Genomic DNA, 24,718 nt, shown 5'->3' with positions numbered 1-24,718 from the left:
GGGCGGAATGGTACCTCGAGCTGTGACTCTGACAGCGCTTGACTGAAAATCGGCCTTCGTGGCCCTGTGAAAGACTGGGGTGTCTGTGTGTAAACGTGTCGTTTAGCTGCGGTTCCTAGCCGGGGGAACAGTCCCGGCAGACGGGCGAGGGGGGTCTGTGAGTGTGCCGGACGGAGCAGCTCTGGGCCGCCGGCCGAGAGGGTGGGGACAATGGCAGCGGTCAGCGGCCAGCGGCCAGGCGGGATAAACCGTCTCTTTCCCAGGCAGACAATGAAGTCATTATCCCCGTCTCCCGGGGAGGGCCAGCTCGGCCGGGCCGTTGGGAACCAGTGCCGTCCAAAGAGCCTTTTAGGAATTTAGGAATCTCACCAGTACATTAAAAAAAGACCCGACTACGCCCATTTAATTGTACTCGCACTCTCACAAAAATCCTGTAGGATCATGAATTATACAACACTGATAACAGTTCCTCGAATGCGCGACGTTACTGCTACAAACAGGAACTGGTTTCAAAGTCTGGAGCTGCCGAGCGAAACGCGAAGCCTCGTCTTCCGTTTCCCCGAGTCGTGCAAAGCGACTCCCTCCAGCTGAGGGGGCCGGGTCTCCCCGTCTCCTCCCCCGGCACCCGGCAGTAACAGATGGTCTCTGGGCGGTGATGTCAAACGTTTTCAGCTGTTGGCTGCATCCAGCGAGCGAGAGAGGGAGAGAGAAACTGGAGCCGTTTTTTTTTTTCAGTTTGAGAGAATCGCTGGGAAGCCCCAGGGCATCAAAATTCACAGACCAAGGGGAAGGGAGGCGGAGAGGAAAACGACCCGAGAACCATTTGGCCTCTTGCGTTTTTTTTTAAAAACCAGCAACGGCCTGCCGAGAAGAGTTTTTTTTTTGAATAAATAGCGAACGCGCAGCGATTTTCAAATAAATATTTGGCCGTCGGAGAGCCCTCTCTCTGTCGTTTTGTCGTCCGCCGAAGTTGGAGAGAAAGAAAGAGAGAGAGGGAGAGGGGAGTGAAGTCGCAGACTCGCCTTGCTCAGAGAGAAACGGGACGGCGAAGGAAACGAAATCGGTTCCCGAGAGAGAAAATTGCCGAGACACTTCGGAGATTCAACTGAAAAGTCTTCGGGTTTGCCCCGTTCGCGGGACTGGATTTGCAGGTATCATTAAGAGGTATTTAAAAAATGTCTTTATGCACTTTCATGTCTGTTTTTTTTTTTAAAATACACATCAAGGACGATCCCTTTCCCGACTCGAAAGATTTCATGTTTAACAGCAATGAGCGCTCTTAAGGGCTTATCGATCTATATTAGCTAACTACGTCCAGAGGTAAAAAGATATACCGCGCTTGTAGGTTTAAACGGCAACACAAGTTGTTAAGCGAAGAGTTGTCGCTCGCAGTGCTGTCCAAGTCCAAGAGCTGCTGCAGAAAAGTCGCTACGCGAGAGAGTTGCTGCTGTTGTGAAAAGTGCTTGAACACGATGCTCAGTGTTTGAACTCCCGCCCGTGCCGTTGTGTGCCCACGGTCGCAGTAATCCCGAATTAATGAACTGATCCCATCATTCCCCTTAATTTACACATGAAGAGTCACGATCACTGGCTTGTCACTGCTACACCTCCCCAATCTGGCCGGAACGGGACTGTCGCCTGACGTCTTCATTTTACCTATTTCAAATCCCTAATCCGGTGAATAGCTCTCTTTCAAATGTATGCCCCCCCCCTTGTCTGCAGCTGAACTGCGGTTCAGGGATCCGCAACACTCCAGGGCTGCGTCCACAGGGCCATTAATCAAGACTGACGCCCCCCTTTTCTGACTTCTTTTAGTGATTTGATTCACTCGATTGTGTGCATTTAAACAAGTTGATACAAACCGTGAGAGGCGTACGAGCTATTCTGCAATGAATTCGGAAATGTAAAAAGGCCGACAGCTCTTAAAAATCAGCGATCTGAAAGAATCGGTCAGGAGAGCACCCCTCTTCCTCTCGGTGCCCCCAATCCCTGTCTCCTCCCTCCATGATGGGGGTGCCCCCGGATATGTGCACCCCACACTGGCGCAGCGTGGTTAGGGCCCTGGTCCCCATCAGGGGGTGCCTGTTGCCTCACAGATGCTGGGCAGCTCAGAACCTGGCTGGAAAACGGGGGGCTCTCTGGCTCATGTGGGTGCGGGGGGCTGATCGAACCGAGGGCTTCTCCGAGAGAAGCCGGGGTATCGGCTGCGACAACGGGGCAGCCAGTCCCCGCCTCCCACGATCCTTTGCAGCCGGAGGGCCGACTGGCACGCGGACATCGGCCCTCGGTGAAGATCGCTGAAGGACGCGGAGCCAGTCGGGGGCTGCTGTGACCTCCAGCGACCCTTCCACCCATCACCCCTGTAGATCCACTCGGGGGGTGGTGTTTCCTGGCGGGTCCTTAAAAAACGAAGAGCAAAGAGCATTCGCACTCCAGCGCCCTGTCCTGGGGAATTAGCACCTGGTGGCGAAGCTGGAAAGAGCCGGTTCAGTCTTTATCAGCTGCGAAAGTGTTAATGAAAATAGTTTTTCCACGCAGGTGTGAGATTAGAATTAACAGTGACTGCAGCTGGTGCCCATCACTCAGATCAACACGTTTTGTTTTCTTTGATGAGTATCTTTCCTTAAACTCTGCCCGGTCCGTGGTGCCCGTCTGGTCTGGGGTCCGTTCGCCGGTCGTGCTCAGCGCCGAATACACTCCCAGAGAGAACCGGGAGACAAGTGGTGTCGAAAGAGCAGGTTTCAGCTAAATGAAGGACCGAGGTTTTCTCAGAGCGCTGAGGCTGTTGTCCGTGACGGTGATCCTCGTAAATAAACGCTTCCTCAAGTGGGTTTAGCCCCTAGTCACCCACATCCTATAACTCATGCAGCGTAATGGCAGTGGTCCCGGGTGCAAATCGCATGGATGGAGTCCTACCATCTAATAAATAACAGAAATGATGTTTACACTTCTTTCAAATCGCTTTATAAATAACAAGGACTCCCCTCCATCACCTGGATGATGCAACAGTGGCCATAGTGCTCCAGTACTCTCCCACACACAGCTCTCAGTGGGGAGGAGAGCAGAGTGATGAAGCCAGTTCATAGATGGGGATTATTAGGCGGCCATGATTGGTAAGGGCCAATGGGAAATTTGACCAGGATGCCGGGGTTACACCCCTACTCTTTTCGAGAAACGCCCTGGGATTTTTAATGACCACAGAGAGTCAGGACCTCGGTTTTACATCTCATCTGAACGACGGCGCCTTTTTACAGTATACTGTCCCCGTCACTATACTGGGACATTAGGACCCACACAGGGTGAGCGCCCCCTGCTGGCCCCACTAACACCTCTTCCAGCAGCAGCTTTAGCTTTCCCAGGAGGTCTCCCATCCAGGTACTGACCAGGCTCACACCCGCTGAGCTTCAGTGGGGCTGCCAGTCGTGAGTTGCAGGGTGTTGTAGCTGCTGGCATCTCGCCTGGCATGACGGAAAGTGGCGAGCGGGGTTCTGAGACAGCGTCGCGCCACGCCTCCTGTCGCAGCGCCTTGCAGTGGGGTGTCTGTCCCTGTGGTCGCATCCGCAGACATTCCTCATCTGCTGTGGACAGGCAGCTCCAGCTCTTGCTGGACACTTTGCGGTGTCTTGATCACCCTGTTAGACGTCCTGTAAGGTCTGGATGCTGTCTGGCCTGTCTGGCTCATTCGGTTGCCAGAAGCTCGGCGATGCCTCGATCATGCCTGGCTGTTGATCGAGCAGGAAGCCTCAGATCCGTGGCTGGGCCGGCTCTTCCAGGTGCTCTGCCGATGCCGCGGGGCTGACTGGTGCCGGGGTGAAGCGCCAGGCTGCACCGGAGGGGGGGTGTCGACACCGCAGCATGTGCCACAGTCCCGCCTCGCGCCATGCTGACCTCGCTGTGCTGTGCTGGCAGGAGGTCCTGCCAGGCCGGGTCCCTGCTCGGCTTCCGGAGCCCGCGGCCCGTTCGAGCGGTGACTGGCGCTTGGCGCTGGGCCGCAGTCCTGCCGAGCAGGGTCGCAGTGAACTTGGTGGCAGTATTGCCAAGTGCGGATTAGAAGACAGATAGACGGCAGCTTGCAGAAGCTAAAAGGGCAAAACCGCTCTCCTGTTGCAGATGGAGCACGCACATACACCGACACTGACACGACACACCCTCGCGTATATCTGTTCATGAGCACTGCTACAGCACACACACTCACAGACACACAGCTGCAGCACACACACTCACAGACACACAGCTGCAGCACACACACTCACAGACACACATATATACACTGCTACAGCACACACACTCACAGACACACATATATATACACTGCTACAGCACACACACTCACAGACACACATATATATACACTGCTACAGCACACACACTCACAGACACACATATATATACACTGCTACAGCACACACACTCACAGACACACATATATATACACTGCTACAGCACACACACTCACAGACACACCTATAGTATATACAAGGTTTTTTATTTTTCCTAAAAATGATCCATTTGTTTTTCATTTAAATATTAATGGTTATACGATCTTATTAAAGGTGATAAAAGGTCTGACGTGATTTGTCTTTACATCAACAAAAGCTGAAATTTCAATAAGGGTGTGCAGACTTTGGAATATACACTGTCACTGCACACACGTATATACTGTATATGCATTGTCACTGCACACACACAAATACTGTATATATACACTGTCACTGCACACACACAAATACTGTATATATACACTGTCACTGCATACATACAGTATATATACACACTGGCAATGCATACACAAGGAATAACACTGTGCACATGCGCGTTGTCCATCTTTCATTTGTTGTGAAGATGTCCTGTCTTACAGTATCGCACTGTACTTACCGCTGACATCTGTCACAATGAGCTCGAGCAGCAGGCTGAAAGGATTCTTTTTCACACAGATGCCCAGCTGCTGCGGTGCAGCGGGGTTTGAACCGGAGAGCCCCCTGTGCCTCTGTGCAGGCTGCTGTGTGCACAGCTCACTCTGCCGCTGGGAGGACAAGGGGGTGGGGAGGGTTTCCAGCCTGCTGCTAGCATGTGCAGAGCTCAGAAATCGTGAACACGTTGTGCTGGTTGAACAGCCATCTCTGATCTCTTTTACATGAGTTATTATACCCTTCAGTAATGGTTCCCATATTTCCTCCTATTTTTAGTTTTTTTTTTTCCAGCCATTTTCAGGCCATAGAGATGATCAAATCGGCAAAATTCTCGGTTTGCTCAGGACATCTGGGTGGGAGTGCTTGCTGTAGAGGTGTAATGATAGCTTATCCCTTGGTTCCAACATTACAAGGCGTCTCAAGTTACCCTGGTCTGCTCTGACCAGATGGCTACACAGTGCTGTTCCTGGGAAAGTCTGGGGCCCTCGTCCTCCTGTTGTTCTCTGAAGGCGCCTTTTCGGTTTTCTCAGAAATGAAGAGCAGGCAGGCTTGGCGTTCCTCTGAGCTGGAGCTTCATACCGGTTTTAACTTCGGTCTTAACGAACAGTAATCGCACCTTTGCTCAAAACATACAGGCGTGCTGGAAAAGGAGTTCTTAACGAGGAATAGCTGGGAGGCTTGCGTTTCAAAATCTAATGTCCCCCCATGTGGGAGAATCATGGGGTCCAGTCAGTGATATCTGCTCTCGAGTTTTGCTTGCAGATTGGCTTTTTATTTGTGAGAACACCTGCATTTTAGCCGCTGTTTGAAATGGGGGAATATGCAGCCCTGCTTTCTCTCTAGCTGAGCTCAGTTGTTTGCTCTTTCCGTAGACATGTTAGGACCTCAGATGTGCCAGGGCAATATTTGGATTAGGGCTAAGCAGGATGAGTTATAAATAATCGATAGGAGGGGAGACATAGTGGATTGATTTACCTGTGTTATGCGTTGTAAGACTAATGTCTTGAGTGAGAAATGACCTCTTTGAGAGCTGGCCTTGAGATTAAAGTTGTGTGAAGACCTCCTCCCTCCTCTCACCAGGTGGCTCAGTCACTGAGCACCGATCTGGCGACGCCTGTGACTCCCATCGCCCGCAGATCTCCGCAGCCGGCCTCCGGTCCGTCACGCTGCGCAGAGTAGCGCTGGGTTTCACTCTGTGTGACACCTGGGCTCCATCCTCCATGGTGGCACAGCATGGCGGTGTGGGCCGAGCCCTGCGACTGTGCTCTCCTCTCCCGCGAGAGGGAATACAGAGGGGTGGGGCTCGGGATCCAAGATGGTTGGATCCCTGTTGATCCCTCACTGGTTTTTTGGGGCAGCATGCTAGACAGGAAGTGACAGCCTGCAGAGAGGAAGCAAGGAGAAAAGATGTCAGCTGTAGAGCCACAGGAACGCGATCAGAAAGGAGAAGTGAGATCTGGAGAATTATCTGTCACCAGGACACTCTCATCCCACAGCACGGGGCTGCCCAGTCCTGATCGACCGGACTGTGCTGGTTAAATTCAATCCTTACCTGAGCTCATTAGGCCCCCTTCAATCTTCATTAACTCCTAAAAAGATTCAGGAATTTAACGTGGTTAAGTGGTTTGTAGGATCTAATAATCTGCTGCTGCACTAGTGCACAAATAGCAACAAACCAGATGGAAAGATGAAGTTATGGCTTCAGGTGAGGGTAATGGACTGAGAGCTCTGCAGAACTGACAGCAGACACTGGGGACCTGAGGCTCGACTTCCCTGGGATTCAGGGAATCTTCACATGTCGAACGCGACTCCTGCTGAAACACCCGCTGGACAAAATCGGCACACAGCTGTCGGCGTGTGGGCCTTCGAGCGCCCGGAGTGGGGGTGCAGGTGCCGCCTGTGGAGACAGACCGGTGCTGCAGCAACACCCAGGAGGGGGGGGGCGCAGTGGCTCTGATCGGCTCCTCCCCGGTCCTGGAATCCAGATTCCCTTTCAGACTCTCGCTTCCTTGCGCTCCAGTCTGGTCTGTCAAGTCGCCGCCGAGTGACTGGGATTACCGCTAATACCCCGCTAAGCCCTCCTTAACGGGCTCAACCCTCTGGGGTCTTAAGTGGGCAGGTTCGGCAGCGATCGGATCTAATTCTCCAGGCTCCGGCCGAACACGTGCGGCATCGGCTGTGTGTCCCTGGAGCCAGCCCGGGAGAGCTCTTTTCCTGGTGCTGTCATTGTCACTGGTAGCTGATCCGGTTCTTTCCTGTGACATTTTTCCGTGCTTATCCGCGATTTCCACTGTCTGTGTGGTCGTGCGAAGCAGTGCCTTCGGCTACCAGCCTGTCAAAAACTTTCCAAAGGAAATTGCCGGTTTTGTTGAGCGTCTGTACTTGTTGCTAATCGATAGAGGGTATTTCAGAAGGACCCTCTCAGTGGCTTAAGTACTGGTTCAGTGGGAGGGCGCTCTTGGGCCCATGCATGTGGGTCGTGGTGGCGATGGCCTTGGTCCTGAAGACGGTGGCTCTCTGGGCGGGCAGGGGGGGGGCGCTGGCATGCTGTCGGCATGTGACTGGAAAAGCCCAGCTCTGTGCCACAGCGGCGGTCTCGCTACGTGTCCAAGGGAGGGGGTGTAAGTAGCTTGTAGGATCTGGAGCTGAGAAAGGAGCCATTGTGATGGCTGAAAGGGCTCTCAGGAGGAGGGGAGTGGCCCTGTGGTGTAGGAGAGAGAGAAGCAGAGGCTCAGAAAACCTCCTCTGATACTCACCGGTTTCCCTCAGCCGTCCTCTTGCGAACAGGGCGGAGGCGCAGGAGTGAGGTCAGCCCTCGTCAGCAGACTGGGGAAGAATTAGGGACCAGGCTGAGGAGGTGACGCAGTCACCAGGCCTTTATTTCAGCTGGCGTTCCAGCGCGGTGTGTCGGCCTGAAAGGAGAAGTTTCTCTGACTCTGTCCCCGTGTCCAGGTTCCCTTTCCTGCCAGGTACAAGCAAGTCTAGCGAAACCCGCAGGACAGTGGCTACTTCCTCATCCTTCTGCCCCCTTTCTCCCCCTGTCAGACACTCATAACGTGTCACAGCAGTCTACATATTATTTTTATCAGGATTACAAAGATGTGCTTTTTGACAAGAGCAAAGAAAAGTTAAGCGTAAGCAACTTTAAGGCCATCAGTGCTTCTAGTTAACAGTTAGGTTACAGATATTTATATATAAAGGCCTGTTAGTAATGCTCCGATTACATTTATGCTATATATATAAAGATAAAACCCCGTCCTTCAGTGGTCTCTCACAACCTCAGCATGCCCTCTGGGGCTGGTTTTTGCGAGCTGCATGTTTATCAAATACGCTCTTTGTACCTGACCTGACCAAAACTGTCCCGAGCTCTGAGCAGTTTCAGGTTCACTTGCGTACAGGTTTCCTCAGTTCTGCGAGCCCTCTGGTCCAGCAGTGGCACTGTCGCCGCCCTGCAGCCTGATCTCGGGAGCGGAGCAGGGCTGGGCTGGGGGACCTGCGAGGAGGACCAGGTTCGTGCTGGGAGGGGGCCGGTGGAACAGTAGGGGGCGCTCTTCCCTTCTGGTCCAGGACATCCCAATCGGCGTCCCAGTACAGTGACCCGAGACACTGTGCTGTAAAAGAGACCGTTTCATCCGGGCAGTGCTGATTCAGCAGCCAGGTCCTGGGTGTGTTAAAAGTCCCGTGGCCCTGTGTGAGTGAGTAAGGGTGTCAGGTTCCACTCTGGTCTTGTACATTCTGGTTTCTCTAAATCTGTACAATTTCTCAACTGCTCCAGTACCAGCACAGCTCTAATTTTCCAAGAATCCAGTGAACTTCCCAGCATGTCACAGGACTGTGGGAGAAAGCCCATGAGCATACAGACTCCACGCAGGTGGGCATCCCAGTTCCAGGAACGAACCCAGGGCCCGAGCTGGCCACTGCACCACCGTGCTGCCCTCCTCTCTAAATGTCCCCCATAATCCAGCTGCTCCCCTGTCCTGCCGTGAGTCACCCAGTGGGGGAGTAAGGTGGGTCCCCCTCATGACACCTGAAATGCTTCGGGATCCTTTGAGCTGGAAAGTGCTTCAGGAATACAGGGAATCATAATTGGAAGTCATCCCGAAATGTATGAATTAAAATCTTCTGTTCCGGTGTGGAAAACGGGATGCAGGCTGTCGGGGTGTCCCACTCCGCAGTGCAGCTGTTTGGGCGGGATCTGACTTGGCAAGTTCAGGCAGCGGCGAGGCAGACCGGAGTTTTAGCTCTGGGAACAGGATTCCGAGGTTAAAGCCCCATTAGAGGTCCCAGACCCAGAGAACCGATCCACATGGGGCTGGAGGCGTGAGCTGGGCCCCCATCCTGGGGAGGAGCGGACAGAGGGGTGTTGTCCCGTGTGCTAGGAGGGAATGAGATCATGTGGCGGCCAGGCGCGCGACTGGGGAGGAGCTGTGAGTAGGATGAGCAGAAGATCACTAAAAAGACCTTTCGACTGCTTCTTCCACTTCAGGCAGCAAACCCCAGGGTATCTCTTACAGGGTCTGGAGATGCGCTGTCCCTCGTTAAGGTTTCGCAGTGCCCTCTCCTGTGTGGTCCCACAGAGATGGAGACAGGGGTGAGCGTGAGCTAGCCGTGCCACTCCCTCTGAAGCTCCCTCTCGTGTCCGGTCCGTGCCCAGGGCAGACCGCGGACTTGGAGACGGTGCCCAGGGCAGACTGCAGACTTGGAGATAGTGCCCACTCCAGTGCCCAGGGCAGACTGCAGTCTTGGAGATAGTGCCCACTCCAGTGCCCAGGGCAGACTGCGGTCTTGGAGACAGTGCCCATACCCGTGCCCAGGGCAGACCGCGGACTTGGAGACAGTGCCCATATTCGTGCCCAGGGCAGACTGCGGTCTTGGAGACGGTACCCATACCCATGCCCAGGGCAGACTGCGGTCTTGGAGACGGTGCCCATACCCGTGCCCAGGGAGGACTGCGGTCTTGGAGACAGTGCCCATACCCGTGCCCAGGGCAGACCGCGGACTTGGAGACAGTGCCCATAACCGTGCCCAGGGCAGACCGCGGACTTGGAGACGGTGCCCAGGCCAGACTGCAGACTTGGAGACAGTGCCCATATTCGTGCCCAGGGCAGACTGCGGTCTTGGAGACGGTGCCCATACCCGTGCCCAGGGAGGACTGCGGTCTTGGAGACGGTGCCCATACCCGTGCCCAGGCAGTGCCCATACCCGTGCCCAGGGCGGACTGCGGTCTTGGAGACAGTGCCCATACCCGTGCCCAGGGCGGACTGCGGTCTTGGAGACGGTACCCATACCCATGCCCAGGGGGGACTGCGGTCTTGGAGACAGTGCCCATACCCGTGCCCAGGGGGGACTGCAGTCTTGGAGACGGTGCCCATACCCGTGCCCAGGGCAGACTGCGGTCTTGGAGACAGTGCCCATACCCGTGCCCAGGGCAGACTGCGGTCTTGGAGACGGTGCCCATACCCATGCCCAGGGCAGACTTGGCCTTGGTGTGAATGGGCTCCAGCAGCTAGGAGACGGAAAGCCTGCTGCTTCATAGAGGATCATCCATTATTTAGGCTGGGCAAGTAAATGCACGTAGATGATTGTTGTAGACATAGAATCGATACCAGCTCTGTTAGGGAAAGTTTGATTCGGTCGTGGATTTTCCTGTGGTGGTTTAACTCTATGTTGCCAGCTCCTTTCTAAACACCCGTTCAGTTTTGGAAGAAGATGGCAAATCAGCAGCTGAGCTCCAGCCAGCTGCAAAATGGGGAAGACCAAGCACCCCACCACATCAATGCTTCATCCGCGAGCTGGTTAAGAGGGATAGAAGAGTAGAAGGACAGAAGTTTACAGGGATTAGGTTAAGATTAGGATACGATAAACTATACAATTGCAATTTACAATACGATTGACAGCTTGTGACACAAGTAACACAAGGAGATATGGCATCCAGTTGGGGAAACCCTAGTCAGCTCTGAGCCCACTGCTTTCCCAGCGCAGCTCGGCCTGGTGTGCCACTTCCAGGCGACTCCTTGTCGCGGTCCTCTAGGGAAATGGCCCAGGCTTGGGCGTGTAAGCTCTGACCTCTGGCCTGCAGCCAGAACAGAGGCCTGTGCAGGGTGAGACCCATGGGGAGAGCCTGGCACCCGTCCCTGTGGGCCCTCACCCTCTGAACTTGAACTTTATTGCCATATGTAACTGGTACATGTACTGGTACAGTAGAATTCTTACTTACAGAAAGTCTCTCGATTGTTAAAACACGTGTAAAAACACAAAGTGCAGACAGTGCATCAAGACAACATACACACAAACAGTAGACAATGTACAAGTAAACAGTTTGAGTGTCAACAATGCAGACGTGTAAACAATGACTGGAGATGTGCAGTAAATCAGAAATCATAATGAGGTCGATGGTGTAGGTGTGGTCCGAGGGGGATGGCTAAATGTGTTCGCCAGTCGCACTGCTTGAGGATAGAAGCTATCGAGGAATCTGGTGGTAATGCTGCTGTTCCGGCCCGGAGGGCTGCCTGCAGCAGGTGTGTGTGCGCGCTGGTGCCGGCATGCTGACCGCTTTGTCGGCTGACTCTGGGGAAAAGGGGCTGGGGTGGGCTGGGGCGAGGGCCACTGGCTTGCCCAGTCTCGCTGGACGAGGAAGGGCAGGAGCACTGCGTGACCCCGGGACACAGCTTCAGTGATGAGCTGGAGGCTGGTTTCATCCCTGACGGGGCGCACGGTCGGGGCGCACGGTCGGGGCGCACGGTCGGGGCGTGACTCTGTCAGAGCAGTCCTTTGTGCCCCTGTGCGGAGTTTTTGGCAGGTCAGCTGTGCTTCAGAGGAGGTGTTAAAACACTGCTTCTGCAATCCCAGCCCTGAGGCCTGAGGACAGCCTGCATCCTCTGGCCTTCGTTTCATCTGATCTCTTAATCACTCCAGCTAACTGAGCTGTTGGTCTGGATGAGACATGAGAAATGACCACTAACCTGGACTGTGAACTGGACACGTTACCCTCTTTAAGGAAGTCCATATTGTTTCCTGGAGCTGCTACGGTAACATTTATGTCCTCTGATTATACGCCATTATTCAGTCGTCTGCTAAGAGGTGCTTAGAGAGATTGTTGGAAACAGGTTTATTACAGCCGTTTTCTGTACTCCCAACTTGTCACCTTTAAGCCCACAGCAGGGTATTGCTGAAACCAAGGCCTGAACACAGAGAGCAGTGTGTTCAGTGTTCAGCTGTAAAACAAGGCTCAGACGCCTCAGTAATGAAGCCGAACGTGGTTGAGTAAGGAGCAGCCCTTCCTGAAGGGGTGGGGTGGGGCTGAGGGCCTTTGGTGGAAAGAGTCCGCTAAGAATCCTGGCATTTAACTCCGCTCGTGAGTAGTTCTGGTGAGACACATGTCTTTTGTCTTCCTAGGATCAGTGAGGGTCCCGAAGTCATGATCTCCTCTGTGCCCTCGCTTTCTGCTTGGTGACGAAACATTTTTGAAATAACAGGCAGGCTCTAGCTTGCTTATTGACTTTCAGAGGCTCCAATCTCTTCCTGTGCCGTTTGAGCAAAGACTGAAGAGACCGAGTTCCTCCGGCCTGTCCCGTTCAGACTGCTCGGCCGCGTGTCCTTACGCTTGGTTTATGTACAGGTGTGAGAGAAAAGGGTTGTGAAGCCTTTGGAAATGACTGTATTGCTGCATAACCTGAAGCAAACCGTGCATTCAAGACCTGCCCAAACTAGATGATTCCAAAGGCGTCTCAAACGTTCTGTCACCACTGTATGAGTCTCTGGTCCTAGAGGTCGGCAAGCCAGGTGTGTGAGGTGCTGTTCTGTTTTCCCTCAGAGGACAGATCGTGTGTTTTGGCCTCTGCAGGGCTGACCAGTCGGGCCTGGAGTGCAGCTCCTCAGGCTATAGCCAAGCGAGGCCTGAGTCTGGCGCTGGAGGCCCTGGTGGTCCCCGGCGGTGTACTGGGAGGTGTGGGGTGTTTTGAGGATTGGTGCCAGGGCCCTGCCGCGCTTGAAATTTTGTCTCACTCTCCCTCCCTCGACATCTGCGACCCCCACGTGGACCCCAGCTCTCGGGGCTTGATGGGACGAAGGGCGTTTGTCTGGTGGTTTAGTGCGCTGGTTTGTTTTCATTCGTCCGACCAGACCGTGCTTACCGGGCTGCGCCACTTCCTAGTAGGGGTTTCGAAACATTTTTTTTATAACGTTCTGTTTATATAATACTTCTAAAATCCCCCAGCCGGCAGAGGAATCCTACTCCGTTGGGCCCCTGAGCAAGACCCTTAACCCCAACTGCTCCAGGGGCGCTGTATAAATGGCTGACCCTGTGCTCTGACCCCAAGCTTCTCTCCCAGTCTGTGTGTCTCATGGAGAGCAAGCTGGGGTATGTGAAAAGACAAATTTTTAATGCAAGAAATTGTATATTGCCAATAAAGTGATCTTATCTAATCTTAAAATCTAAACTTTCTTGCCCCACAAAGCAGAAAGGCGTTAACTGCTGTAAGCGCTGTGTCTCGGTGGAGGTCCAGGTGTCCATTCTCCATGTTCCAGAGCTTGTGGGGTCTTTGCTCACGCTGACTGCGGGATGTGTGTGTTTGCAGAGCCCCGTTCTGTAATGGCGTACAGCAGCCTTCGATCTGGGGTCCCCCCTCCCCCAGGCGGAGCGTCTGCTCACACATGGCTGGTAGTGTTGGCCTGCAGCTGCGGTTTTCAATATGGCTCCTATAGGAAGTAGTGTGTTTTTGTATATTGGACTTTTGCTCAAGCTGGGGGTCGGGATTGAAAAGGCCACCTTTTTAAAGGAATCTTCCTCCCAGAAAAATCTCAGCAGCAGCATGTTAGTTTGCAAGCCAGGAGAGATCTTGGTCCTGTTCTTTCACACAGCTGGACTGATGCAATGCGGAGAGCTAGATACCAGGGAATCTCCTTTTCCGGGTGTAAAAGGGTGTGAATATTAAAACAAAAGGCTTCGGATACCAGAGGAGTGTCTCCTTCACAGTGCAGCATCGGCTCGTTCTTAATTCATCCGCAGTTTTCTTAACTGTCCGTGAATTTACAAGCTCTCTATGATTAGCCATTTGCCGCCCTGTTATCCTCTGTCTTTCATCGCAAGGATTGTTAATGGACTTTTCCAGGTTATGTTAGCAGCCTGGTTGAGGTCCAAATATCCGTTTCCCGTTGTCAATCCTGTTTTGCAGCCTTGATGTCCTTGCGTGCTCGGTGGAGCTCATCGCTCCGACAGGGAGGCTGGAACGACCCCTGTATCGCGATGCGCTCTTCCTGCTCTGCTTCCAGTCTAGGAGATCAGAGGAAACCGTGACCTGCAGCTGATGTCACTTCCTCCCTCCTGCAGCCCAGTTTCCTGTTTAGAGGGGGCAGAGGTCACAGGGGTGCCCAATGGCGCTCGAGGCTGCTCTGAGAGATCGGAGGACGGCGGGTCTCTCCCTGCGGCGGGTGGAAGTCAGTCTGTTGCTTTTGTGTCTGTAGTCTGGCTGGAGAATTAATTAGCGAATGTTTTTAACAGAGACCTGGCTAGAACCTCCTAATAACCCCCATCTATGAACTGGCTTCATTGCTCTGTTCTCCTCACCACTGAGAGCTGGTGTGTGGGGAGGTACTGGAGCACTCTGACTGCTGTCGCATCATCCAGGTGGGGCTGCACACTGGTGGGGGTGGAGTCCCTCTTACCTGTAAAGCGCTTTGAGTGGAGTGTCCAGAAAAGTGCTATATAGGTGTAAGCAGTTATTATTATTATAGAACGTCTGTCAGAAAGATACACGGATTGATTCAAACATGAGTGCAAAGGTCCTTCAAAATCTGCCAGAAAATGAGCCAGAGTGCAGGGGAGCTTATTCCCAAGCAGAGCATCCTGTCTAGAGCAGAGGTCAGTACCCACATAGTAGAGCAGAGGAGTTTACTGCCATATGCACATGTACATTGGAATTCTTATTGGAGCTGATCTCTCGTGACACACACAGTACAGCAGACAACACCACACAATGTAGAGAGTGCATTACAAACATAATAAATAAATCAACCAGAGCAATAAACGTGTTGTGGAGAACAATAAATATGTGGTAGTGGATAAAAAAAAACATGGCAGAGCATGCAAAAAGAGCCTAGTGCAGACATGCATTGCATTTTGCTGTTAAGGATGCGTTCTGCAGCAGGGTAGAAACGTGCCGATCTCCCTCTCTGCTCCCGGGTGTCTGTGAGATGGGGACGTGATCGCGGGAGGTGGGGGGTGGGAGACGGTGTGAATGGAGGCGCAGGCAGGTGAGATGCCGGACAGCTGAGCCGTGTCCTGACATGACTTTCCCTGCCTGCTGCTGGGCCCTTAACGGGGGCCACTTGGTGGGTGTTCAGCGGGGTACCAGCATGACCGAACAAGAAAAGGAAGCCTCAGCACGGCATATCTGGTTACCCTGAAGCTTGTGGGCACAGTGCCAGTCGTTGGCGCCCCTTGGCGTGAGAGAGCCCGTTAGCAGCTGGGGGGTAAACTTAGAGTCCAGCTGTCTCGGCCTCTCCCACCATTCGCCTTTGGAATCTCCCTTAATTAAACACGCCCAAACGAGCAGCCGCAGCCCAGGACAGGGTCTCCCCCTCTCTGTCTTCAGGAGCAAGTGTTTCCACTGTTTTTTTTGCTCCATTTGTTCTTTATGAAACTTGCAATTTTTCCTTTGGTGGAAAGAGTCCGCTAAGAATCCTGGCATTTAACTCCGCTCGTGAGTAGTTCTGGTGAGACACGTCTTTTGTCTTCCTAGGATCAGTGAGGGTCCCAAAGTCACGATCTGCTCTGTGTCCTCGCTTTCTGCTTGGTGATGAAACATTTTTGAAATAACAGGCAGGCTCTAGCTTGCTTATTGACTTTCAGAGCCTCCAATCTCTACCTGTGCCGTTTGAGCAAAGACTGAAGAGACCGAGTTCCTCCGGCCTGTCCCGTTCAAACTGCTCGGCTGCGTGTCCTTACGCTTGGTTTATGTACAGGTGTGAGAGAAAAGGGTTGTGAAGCCTTTGGAAATGACTGTATTGCTGCATAACCTGAAGCAAACCGTGCATTCAAGACCTGCCCAAACTAGATGATTCCAAAGGCGTCTCAAACGTTCTGTCACCACTGTTTGAGTCTCTGGTCCTAGAGGTTGGCAAGCCAGGTGTGTGAGGTGCTGTTCTGTTTTCCCTCAGAGGACAGACCGTGTGTTTTGGCCTCTGCAGGGCTGACCAGTCGGGCCTGGAGTGCAGCTCCTCAGGCTGTAGCCCTTGAACGGTGTTTCTCATTGTCTTCGTTGTGTGGGTCCGCTCCTCCTGTTCAGCTTCTGCGTGATCTTCTCAGACGCGCTCCAGACTTGGCAGGGGAGCACAGGCAACGTTGCCTCCAGGCAGGAGGGAGATGTTCAGACAGGGACGGCTGTTTCTGGACCGACCCTCTCGGGGCGTCGGCTGTCGAGGGGGTTTAAAACTGGGGTACGTCCAGCTGTAGGGGGAGCTCTTACTGAGCAGGGCATTCCTTTCAGAGCGTCCCACTTGGGACGAGCTGGTCCCCAATCTGTGAAGCAGCCCCCACCCCCCTCTCGCTGCAATGGCAGAGGTGCCCGCATCAGCTCTCTGACCACTCCTCCCACCACCCCCTCAGCGCGACACGGCGTGGCCCCGTTTACCCAGCACACACTGCACTTGTGCCAACAGGAGGTCGCGGCCTGTCTGCAGAGCCTTTGTGCGGTCCATAAAGGCTCCATTCTCCCGCGGCTTCACAGACCCCTGCCGCCAGCACAGCCGGCCATTGTGTCCGAGGAGAAGGTGGGGGGGTTCGGTTCGAGTGCACTCCGTTCATTAGCACTCTGCAGCCACGTCCGCCAAGTAGCACTCCAGGAGTCTCCGATTGGCTTGTCCCTTCCACAGCGCCTGTTGGATCCAGGCCCTCGTACGGGATACACGGGATAAAGAGATCCAGGGAAGGGAGAGAGAATGCTGTGCACATCCAGCTGACGAGTGGAAAACTTAAATCAATATGCAGCTCTGCTAGCCTGTATCCAGCACATCTATGGTCACAATGTTTGGCATCGCTGTAGCATTGTAAATTATGAAAAACACATGGCCATAACTTTGTGTTCCGAGCACATCATGCACACTGAACACTGTGCTCCTCCTTTTCTGAGCAGCGATTGCTCAGGGATACCGTCCCACGTACTGGAGAGTAAATAATATCAGGCTTGTGTATAATTTCTGCCTAAGTGCCTCTCTGTGTAATGACTCCTTTCAGCAGATTGCTGACACACTCATGCTTTGGATCCTACTGTGTGCTTTTATCGTCTTGCCTTCAGATGAGTGTTTCATTTCCCCGTTTTAAACAAATGACTCAATTTTCAGGTCCCAGGGCTGAGCAAACCAGGCTTTTTTTTTTTTGTCGAAGGAGAGAGGGGTGAGACACAAGTGGCAGAGGGCTCCTCGGAGAGAGAGAGAGGGAAAGAGAGAGCGAGCGCAGAATACTTTCCAATCTGCTCTCATTCTTTCCACCTCAAGTCATGTGCAAAACCTCCCCCTTCTCCCTCGCGGGGAGGGGTGGGAGAGGGCTCGAGGTCGGCTCGTTCTCCACCGGCCTGAAACGCGTGCGGAATCGGATCAGGGCCGGCGTGGAGAGCCTTCCAGAAAGTGGGCGCTCCCACCCCTGCCTCTGTTTCCAATGAGCTTAAAGAGGGGGAGACCCCGTTTTCCCTTAAACTTGACCCTCCCAAAACGGAGGAAAAGCAGGATGCTTCTGTTCGTCTTTGCCCTTTGGGAACATGAATCTAGGATTACGTGGGTGAGAAGTAGTTCTGAACACGCCATGTTTCAGCTGTGCTATCTCCAGTTACGTCTTTACACACTGTACACTGACTGTAAATCTGGATTCCTCCCGATCAGGGTGTGAACATGCTTTCCTGACTGGGATCCCTGTCTTTTGGGTAAGCCGGGGTCCTGCTTGTGAGGGTTGAAGAGGTCGTGGTGGTGTTCAGAAGCGGAGACATGCGAGTCCGGTTCTCTGGCTGAAGTCCAGTCCGGGCTTTCTCAGCCACCCTCCTCCTCCTCCTGCTGCGATGGGCTCAGAGATCCTCTCTTCACCTGCTGCGCTACTAGTGAAGGACTAGAGACTTGAAGGACATTAGAACAGTTACACACCAGAGGAGGCCAAACAGAACATCGAACCTGCTTGGTAGATAATTGACCCAAGAAGCTCATGCAGCTGTTCTTAAAAGAAACCCTCAGAAAGGTTTGAAGGCAATAACTTGAAAGTATTTTATCATCTTGAGCTGGCTGCGGGAACAGCTTCTTGTCTCCGACCCAGAATTGGAAAAACAAGCTTTTCCACAGCAACGCAGCAAACCAAAAATGGGCTACAGTTACATCTCTTCTGGGTCCGTATCGGAGCGACAGAACGGGTTACTGAATTAGAAAGCTGTTTACTATGGAAAGCTTGGTCTGCGGTCCCCTGCGCTATCTGAGCAGGTGTGTGTCTGGCTCGCTGGCGGTGCCCTGACGGGTCTTCTGTCTGTGAAGCCCGGCCCTCCTCCACAGCTGCGCCCCCTGCTGGGCGTGACCAGCGGGGCATTTTGTATCTTGGTGCGAGAGCTGCATGCTGCTGGAGAGTCTTCTGGAGAAACTGGGCAGGGATCTTCATAGGTGACGGGGACTGTGGGAGTGAAACACACAAAACGCAACCCCCCTACACACCTGGAACACACACACACACACACACACACACACACACACTGTTCTGGGGACCTGATGAGACTCATTCAGTGTTTTACTGCTCCAAACTCCACTCACACGATTCTTACAAGGTATGAAAAATAGAACCATAACACGTTTTTGGCAATTTTAGTTTGAAGAGAAGATGCTGATTTCCACTGTGGACGGTCCGTCTTTGCGTTGACATTTTCTCAGCTCTGGCGCCCGCAGTGGTGGGCTCAGCACACACGTACCACACACGCACACACGTCCTGTCGCTCGGAGTCGCACCTCCCTCGCCGGGGGAGCTGTGAGCCCACTGGGGAAGGTGGGGGGGGGGGGCCTGCGGCTGTGCCAGATCTCTCCAGGAGCTGTTCAGGGCCCTGGGGCTGCTGCCTGGCATGGCCAGTGCCCATCTGAGCAGGGCTGTTGGCAGAGAGCTCGGACTGGCATATAAAATAAAGGGGGAAAAGAAACCGCAAACCTTGCAAACCTACCTTTTTTCCAGTCTGTGAAAGGGAGGTCCCCACAGAGCCTTGTGCCAGCACTGCTGGACCAGTCTGGTGATGGGCAGAGCCTGGGACATCCTGTACTTGACATCAGGCTGTCCCTTCGCTACTGTCTCACGTAGGACTGAGGAGCAGTGTTACTCCTGGAGAGGAAGTGAAGTATTGTTATACAGTTATTTTATACAGTCAGTAAAGATACTACCAGCCCACCAGCCCTTGAAATCCCATCAGCTCAGCTGGCTGCAGTCCTGTGTTTCAGGGGGTGCTTGCAGTGTGGCAGCGTGTGGCACGGACTGGGGGTTCCCACTGCGCAGACTGAAGAGGTCACAATGCAGAGTGAAACGGGAAACCTCTCGTCTTTCTCTCTGCAGACACAGGCGTGCGCCGATGGATGCTTTCTCCTGACCGTCCAGCGCATTCCTCCCCTGCTCTGAGCCCCCCTCAGCGATGACCTCCGACCCCTCTCACCTGGGCCCCGGCAGGGCGGGGCTGGGCGTGGTGGAAGTAGACGCCTGTGACCTGGAATTAGACCGAAAATACGAGGTCATCCCCGCTGTCATCTGCGCCATGTGCTGCCTGTTCGGCATCATCTACTGCTTCTTCGGTAAGACGAGCGTCCCTGCCGGGTGTGGTCTGCCCCTGTGCGATTATGCTCGAATCGGCCTGGAGCGCAAGTCGTAACCAAACATGTTCAGCACCAGTCTGCAGAAAGGGGAGATTATAGCCTGCTTATTATGCATTACCCATTTTCAGTAATGCAGCTAATTTGATTTGATCCCTGAGGTTAAAGAAAGTCATCATAGCCTCTTTCTTCATGATCAATGCAGTGGTTTCACAGAGCCTGCTGTATCGCCAGTGCTGGTGTCTATAATGTTAATGTGGGCAGGAGTCCAAGTCTAGGACTATTGCTGACAACTGCTGGCACAGGGCTGCAGAGCTAACTTTATCAGACCCACTTAAAAAGTCTGCCTGCTTACTTTATAGTTGATCCCAAGCAGCAGCCCAGAAACCTACTGTACTAACACTCTGGTTCATAGACTGGTTTGCTTGAGCAGAGTGGTCAATTAGGCCAGGGGCTTGAAGCAGGGTACCAGAGAGAAAAGGACCAGTTTTTACTCCTGTAAAATCAACACACTCTTGCGCTGTGGAGCCGAGTTCTTCTCTTGGAGACCTGATGTCTCCAGCTGCTCTCGGGGGAAAGCAGACTTCACAAACCTGCGCTCAGCGGGATTGTTGATAACCCAGGCAGGAACTTCCCTAAGGGCAGGAGGAAAAAACATCTGTTGAATACGATCCTGCATTTGCGAGCGTGGGTCATTTTTCAACAGAACTGCAGTGAGTTTGTAAGAAAGCTTACGTATGCTGCTTTTCACCCAGAATTGCAAGGGGGGTATTCTGTTACTGGAGTAGAGTCTCTGCTGCCACCTTGTGAGCAACATCCCTCACTGCACCCCCTCAGCTTCTAGGCAGGATTGTGGAATCTTTAAGTACAAGTGGGGAGCTGGGTCAGCCGCAAAGGCTGCAGAAGAACAAGTGAAGGTTAATTCCATGCTGAAAGGAAAAGAAAAGAGGTGTGAAGGCTTCATAGCTGGAACATTCTCTTTTCTTTTCCTTTTAGCATGGAATAGAACTTTACCTGAATATTTACGTTTGTCTAGGCAAGATTTGTTAGAAAATGTATCCTCACATGCTCACCTATCTCCAGAATCTCACACGTGTTCCCTGTGTATCACTGAGTCCTGCTCTTGTTGGACCTCCGATCAGTAACCCCACCTCTGTTCTCGGTGTCCTCTCTGTTCAACACTGAAAAGGTTCAGTTCTTTCATTAGTAGGATATTCCTTGAAGTCCCAGAATGCACCTGGTTGCTCTTCTCTGGACTGATAGCACAGCTGCAATAACTTTTGTTAGTTTACTGCTCAGTGAGAGAAATGTTCTCTCTCTGATCTCTTGAGGTGCCCTTGCAAGACACTGGTGTGGCTTGATTGCACCAAACCTTGGGACAGTCAGTTCATTGCTCAGGTCCCAGATGGACTGTGTATGTAGCAGTGTTCCTGATATATTATTGCTCATGCCCCTGAGATACAGCTTGTGTGTGTGTGGCTGTGGGGAGGGTGTCTGATGGGTCATTGCTCAGGCCCCTGAGAGAATGTGTGTATCTGTGTTTTGGTTCCTGATGGGTCGTTGCTCAGGCTCTGGAGTGACTGTGTGTGTGTATCTGTGTTTAGGTGCCTGATGGGTCATTGCTCAGACTCTGGAGAGACTATGTGTGTGTATCTGGGGGTGTGTGTGTGATGGGTCATTGCTCAGGCCCCTGAGAGACTGTGTGTGTGTGTGTGTGTGTGTGTGTGTGTGTGTGTGTGTGTGTGTGTGTGTGTGTGTGTGTATTAAGGTGCCTGATGGGTCATTGCTCAGGCTCTGGAGAGACTGTGTGTGTGTGTGTGTGTGTATTTGGGTGTGTGTGTGTGATGGGTCATTGCTCAGGCCTTTGAGAGACTATGTATGTGGCAGTAAGGGTGTGTCTGATGTGTTATTGGTCAGGCCCCTGAGAGACTGTGTGGCTGATGGGTCATTGCTCAGGCCCCTGAGAGACCGTGCCCGTGAGCCCACAGAGGTGTGTCTGATGCGTGAATCTCTCTCCAGGGTACCGCTGCTTCAAGGCTGTGATGTTCCTGTCAGGGCTGATGTTCGGCTCCGTCATCATCTTCCTTCTGTGCCACAAGGAGAGGGTGCTGGACACCCAGCTGAGCGTGGAGGCCAGCGCGGGCATCGGCCTGGGCATCGGGGTGCTGTGCGGCCTGGTCACCATGCTGGTGCGCAGTGTGGGCCTCTTCATGACCGGCCTGCTGCTGGGGCTGCTGGTTGCTCTCGCCACCCTAGTGGCTGCCAACCAGTTCTACAACCCGGGCACGGTGTGGGTCCCCCTGGGCGCGCTGCTAGGGGCGGGCATGCTGTTCGCCGTGCTGACCCTGCAGTGGCAGAAGCTGTTCACCGTGCTGTCGACCGCGGTGTTCGGGGCGGCCATCATGACGGTGTGCGTGGATTACTTCATCGAGATGCTGGCGCTGGTGGTCTACGTCTATGACCACGTGCGCCTGGTGGCCTCACCCCCCCTCTGCTGGTACAGCTGGGTCATCATGGGCGTCTGGCCGGCGCTGAGCATGCTGGGAGTGCTGGTGCAGTGGAAGCTGACGGCCGAGGGATTCTCTCACACCGAAGGTGATGAGTTTTATTGTTGTTGTTGCCTGTGTTGCTGGTTTTGCTTTTTGTTTATTTTGTCCCCTTCTGCCTGCGCTCTCAAGTGAGTTGGGGAGACTGGAGGGCAGATCCCTCCCATCCAGGCTCATCTTCATTTCAGCTTCATGGGCTGATTTCATAGGCCCAGATCGCCACTGGTCCTGGACGTGTGAACCTAAATTAACTGCTCTGGACTGAACCAGTCCCTGGTGTGGTTGTAGTCCAGTCTAGGACTTGTCCAGGATTGGTTATAATCAGGGTTTGTGAAAGTACTGCAATGCACCCCTTTCAGCATAGGAGCAGTATTGCCGCTGTTACTGCTAAGAGCTGCAGGTGTTCGTACTAATTCATCAGGATTCTGGCAGATGAAGGATAAAATTAATTTTCATCTGAAAAGAAAAGCAAGGACTCCTTTGCACCTGCCTGGATGTTGAGTCTTTTTGCTGTGCCCCGAACGAGCACACAGCTCCTTAATTAAAATGGCAGTGGTCCCCCTGAGAGCAGCAGGTGGTGCAGCGCTGGGGCCCTGGGTGCAGTTCCAGACCTGGGGTGCTGTCTGTGTGGAGTTTGTATGTTCTTCCCGTGTCCTTGTGGGTTTACTGCCACAGTTAATTGTCTTCTGGGAAAACTGGCCCTGGTGTGGGTATTGTGTGCCTGTGTCACCCCTGCAATGGACTGGCGTCCTGTCCAGGGTGTACCCCGCCTTGTGCCCGTTGCTTGCTGGGATAGGCTCCGGCTCCCCTACGACCCTGTCCCGGGAGAAGCGGTCAGAAAATGGACGATTGGTCCCCTTGTTAATGTCGTTGGCTCGACGCCGGGGGTGGCTCCCAGGGTGAGCTGGTGAGCCGGGGGTGACCGCTGTGCCCTGTGCCCTCTGTGCCCTCAGTCATCATCAGCCGGCGGCAGAAGCGAGTCCAGCTGATGAAGATCCGGCAGCGAGAGGCCAAGAGGCGGCAGCAGAGCGGGACACAGGAGGGCACCTACCGCCGCAAGCCCACGCCCGTCAGACGATACGCTGGGGACGTGCTGGCGCCGGTGAGGCCCTCCGTGCGTGTGAGTCACCACCGTTACGCGGGCGGGCGGCGCGGGCAGGCGAAGAGCGCGGGGCATTCCCGCCAGCCTGGGGTGGCGATCCAGCTCCCGGATTAGAGGCCTCCACGGGCCGACCCGGACCCATGCATCAGATTTAAAGAGTGCCACGCAGCTGTCGGGTCAGGTCGGGTTCGATTTCCTGTGGCACCCATGGAGACCCCTACTCCGGTCACGAGCAGGTGATCCCTGCAGGGCTACCGTGAGCCCTAGCGATCAGTGCAGAACCAGGCATATCTGTTACACTCGGATCAGCCACCTGCACTCCGGGTTGGAAAGGTTTTGCGGAAGTGACAGAGGAGATCGGGATGAAGAGTCTGATTCACTGAATTGAAGACTGTCTCTTGATGGGCACGAGTTGTTTTAGGGTGGTGCAGACTGAGCTGGATTAGTGCAGCAGGGAGAGAAGCGCGCACTCACCCTGCCCTCTCCCTCTCACAGAGCTATCTCCAGAGCCTGCGGGACCGCCAGATGGGCACGGGCACCTCCCTCAGCAGCCTGGGCACCATCAACCACACCCTGGTGGACTTCGACTACGACACCGGCTCCACAGTGCCCCTGACCGCTACCACCCCCGTCGTGCAGGTGTGAGAAGGACCGGCACTGCCCCCCAAACAAACACATGCCCTCCTAGCCAGCCCTCCCTGCCTGACACGTCTGCAGCCCCTGGACTGGGAGCCTCTTGTGAGAGGCCTGAGCAGCTTTGCAGACTGGTTCTGCTGGAGAGCTGGTCTGCCCACTGCTGCCCCAGCCGGGGCAGGGGAGGGTAGTGTAGCGAGCTGCTGGACTTGAGTGGGTACCTCCTCCTTGAGCAGATATACCTTGTTGTGTCCAGCTCTTTATGAACGTCGACATATTTAAAAGGCACTATATAGAATAAAGCCGGTTTGAAACCTCCTCGGAATGAGCTGCCCCTTGCCTCTGCTGTTTCCCTCCCGGCTGAGGGTGAGCCTGGGTACGAGTTGTGCAACGCCGAGCGCCTTCTGTCCACTGGCTCCGGCTCTGGACTGGACCCGCTCCCGGTTCAGAACGAGCCCTGCAGCCGCAGCTCCAGTACAGACTGTCAAAGGCGTGATCCACTTTGAGAGCGGCGAGAAACAAGGTGCCTTCAGTCTGGTATCACTCAGCCCATAAGGAGGTCGGGTGCGACTGCTCATCCTAAGAAACGGACGCAGGATTTTGAGGGCTGATTCCATGATCTAAAAACTGGCAGCTCTTTCAGTTCAAACGTTACTGCAGGGCTCCGTCTTTCAGAGAACACCTGTAACACTGCAGCCTTGTAGAGCCCAGTAAAAGCC

At 53.7% G+C, this 24,718-nt stretch overlaps 1 protein-coding gene across 2 annotated transcripts; it reads left to right on the top strand.

Annotated features, from left to right (window-relative positions):
• Window positions 1–992: 992 nt before the first annotated feature.
• On the top strand, window positions 993–24,317 carry LOC148841558 (transmembrane protein 198-like). Of its 2 annotated transcripts, none has more exons than XM_088913707.1 (5): window positions 993–1,164; window positions 19,468–19,700; window positions 21,738–22,313; window positions 23,218–23,366; window positions 23,862–24,317. In XM_088913707.1, exons 2-5 carry the CDS (start codon window positions 19,544–19,546, stop codon window positions 24,009–24,011), a joined length of 1,032 nt encoding a protein of 343 aa, XP_088769833.1. In that variant the 5' UTR covers window positions 993–1,164; window positions 19,468–19,543; the 3' UTR covers window positions 24,012–24,317. The 2 variants fall into 2 exon arrangements, with proteins under 2 accessions (XP_088769833.1, XP_088769825.1); XM_088913699.1 differs by having other exon boundaries at window positions 23,218–23,384.
• The last annotated feature ends 401 nt before the right edge of the window (window positions 24,318–24,718 follow it).

Source organism: Atractosteus spatula, chromosome 1 (genome assembly GCF_055471065.1).
Source record: "Atractosteus spatula isolate fAtrSpa1 chromosome 1, fAtrSpa1.hap1, whole genome shotgun sequence".
NCBI classification, from domain to species: Eukaryota; Metazoa; Chordata; class Actinopteri; order Semionotiformes; family Lepisosteidae; genus Atractosteus; species Atractosteus spatula.
This window is presented reverse-complemented; position numbering and strand designations above follow the sequence as displayed.

Excerpts from the sequence above, each read along its gene's own strand:
- LOC148841558 (XM_088913699.1), top strand. The coding sequence starts at position 19,544 with ATGACCTCCGACCCCTCTCACCTGGGCCCCGGCAGGGCGGGGCTGGGC. Across the intron at positions 19,701-21,737 it reads CATCATCTACTGCTTCTTCG|GGTACCGCTGCTTCAAGGCT; the intron begins GTAAGACGAGCG and ends ATCTCTCTCCAG. Across the intron at positions 22,314-23,217 it reads GGGATTCTCTCACACCGAAG|TCATCATCAGCCGGCGGCAG; the intron begins GTGATGAGTTTT and ends CTGTGCCCTCAG.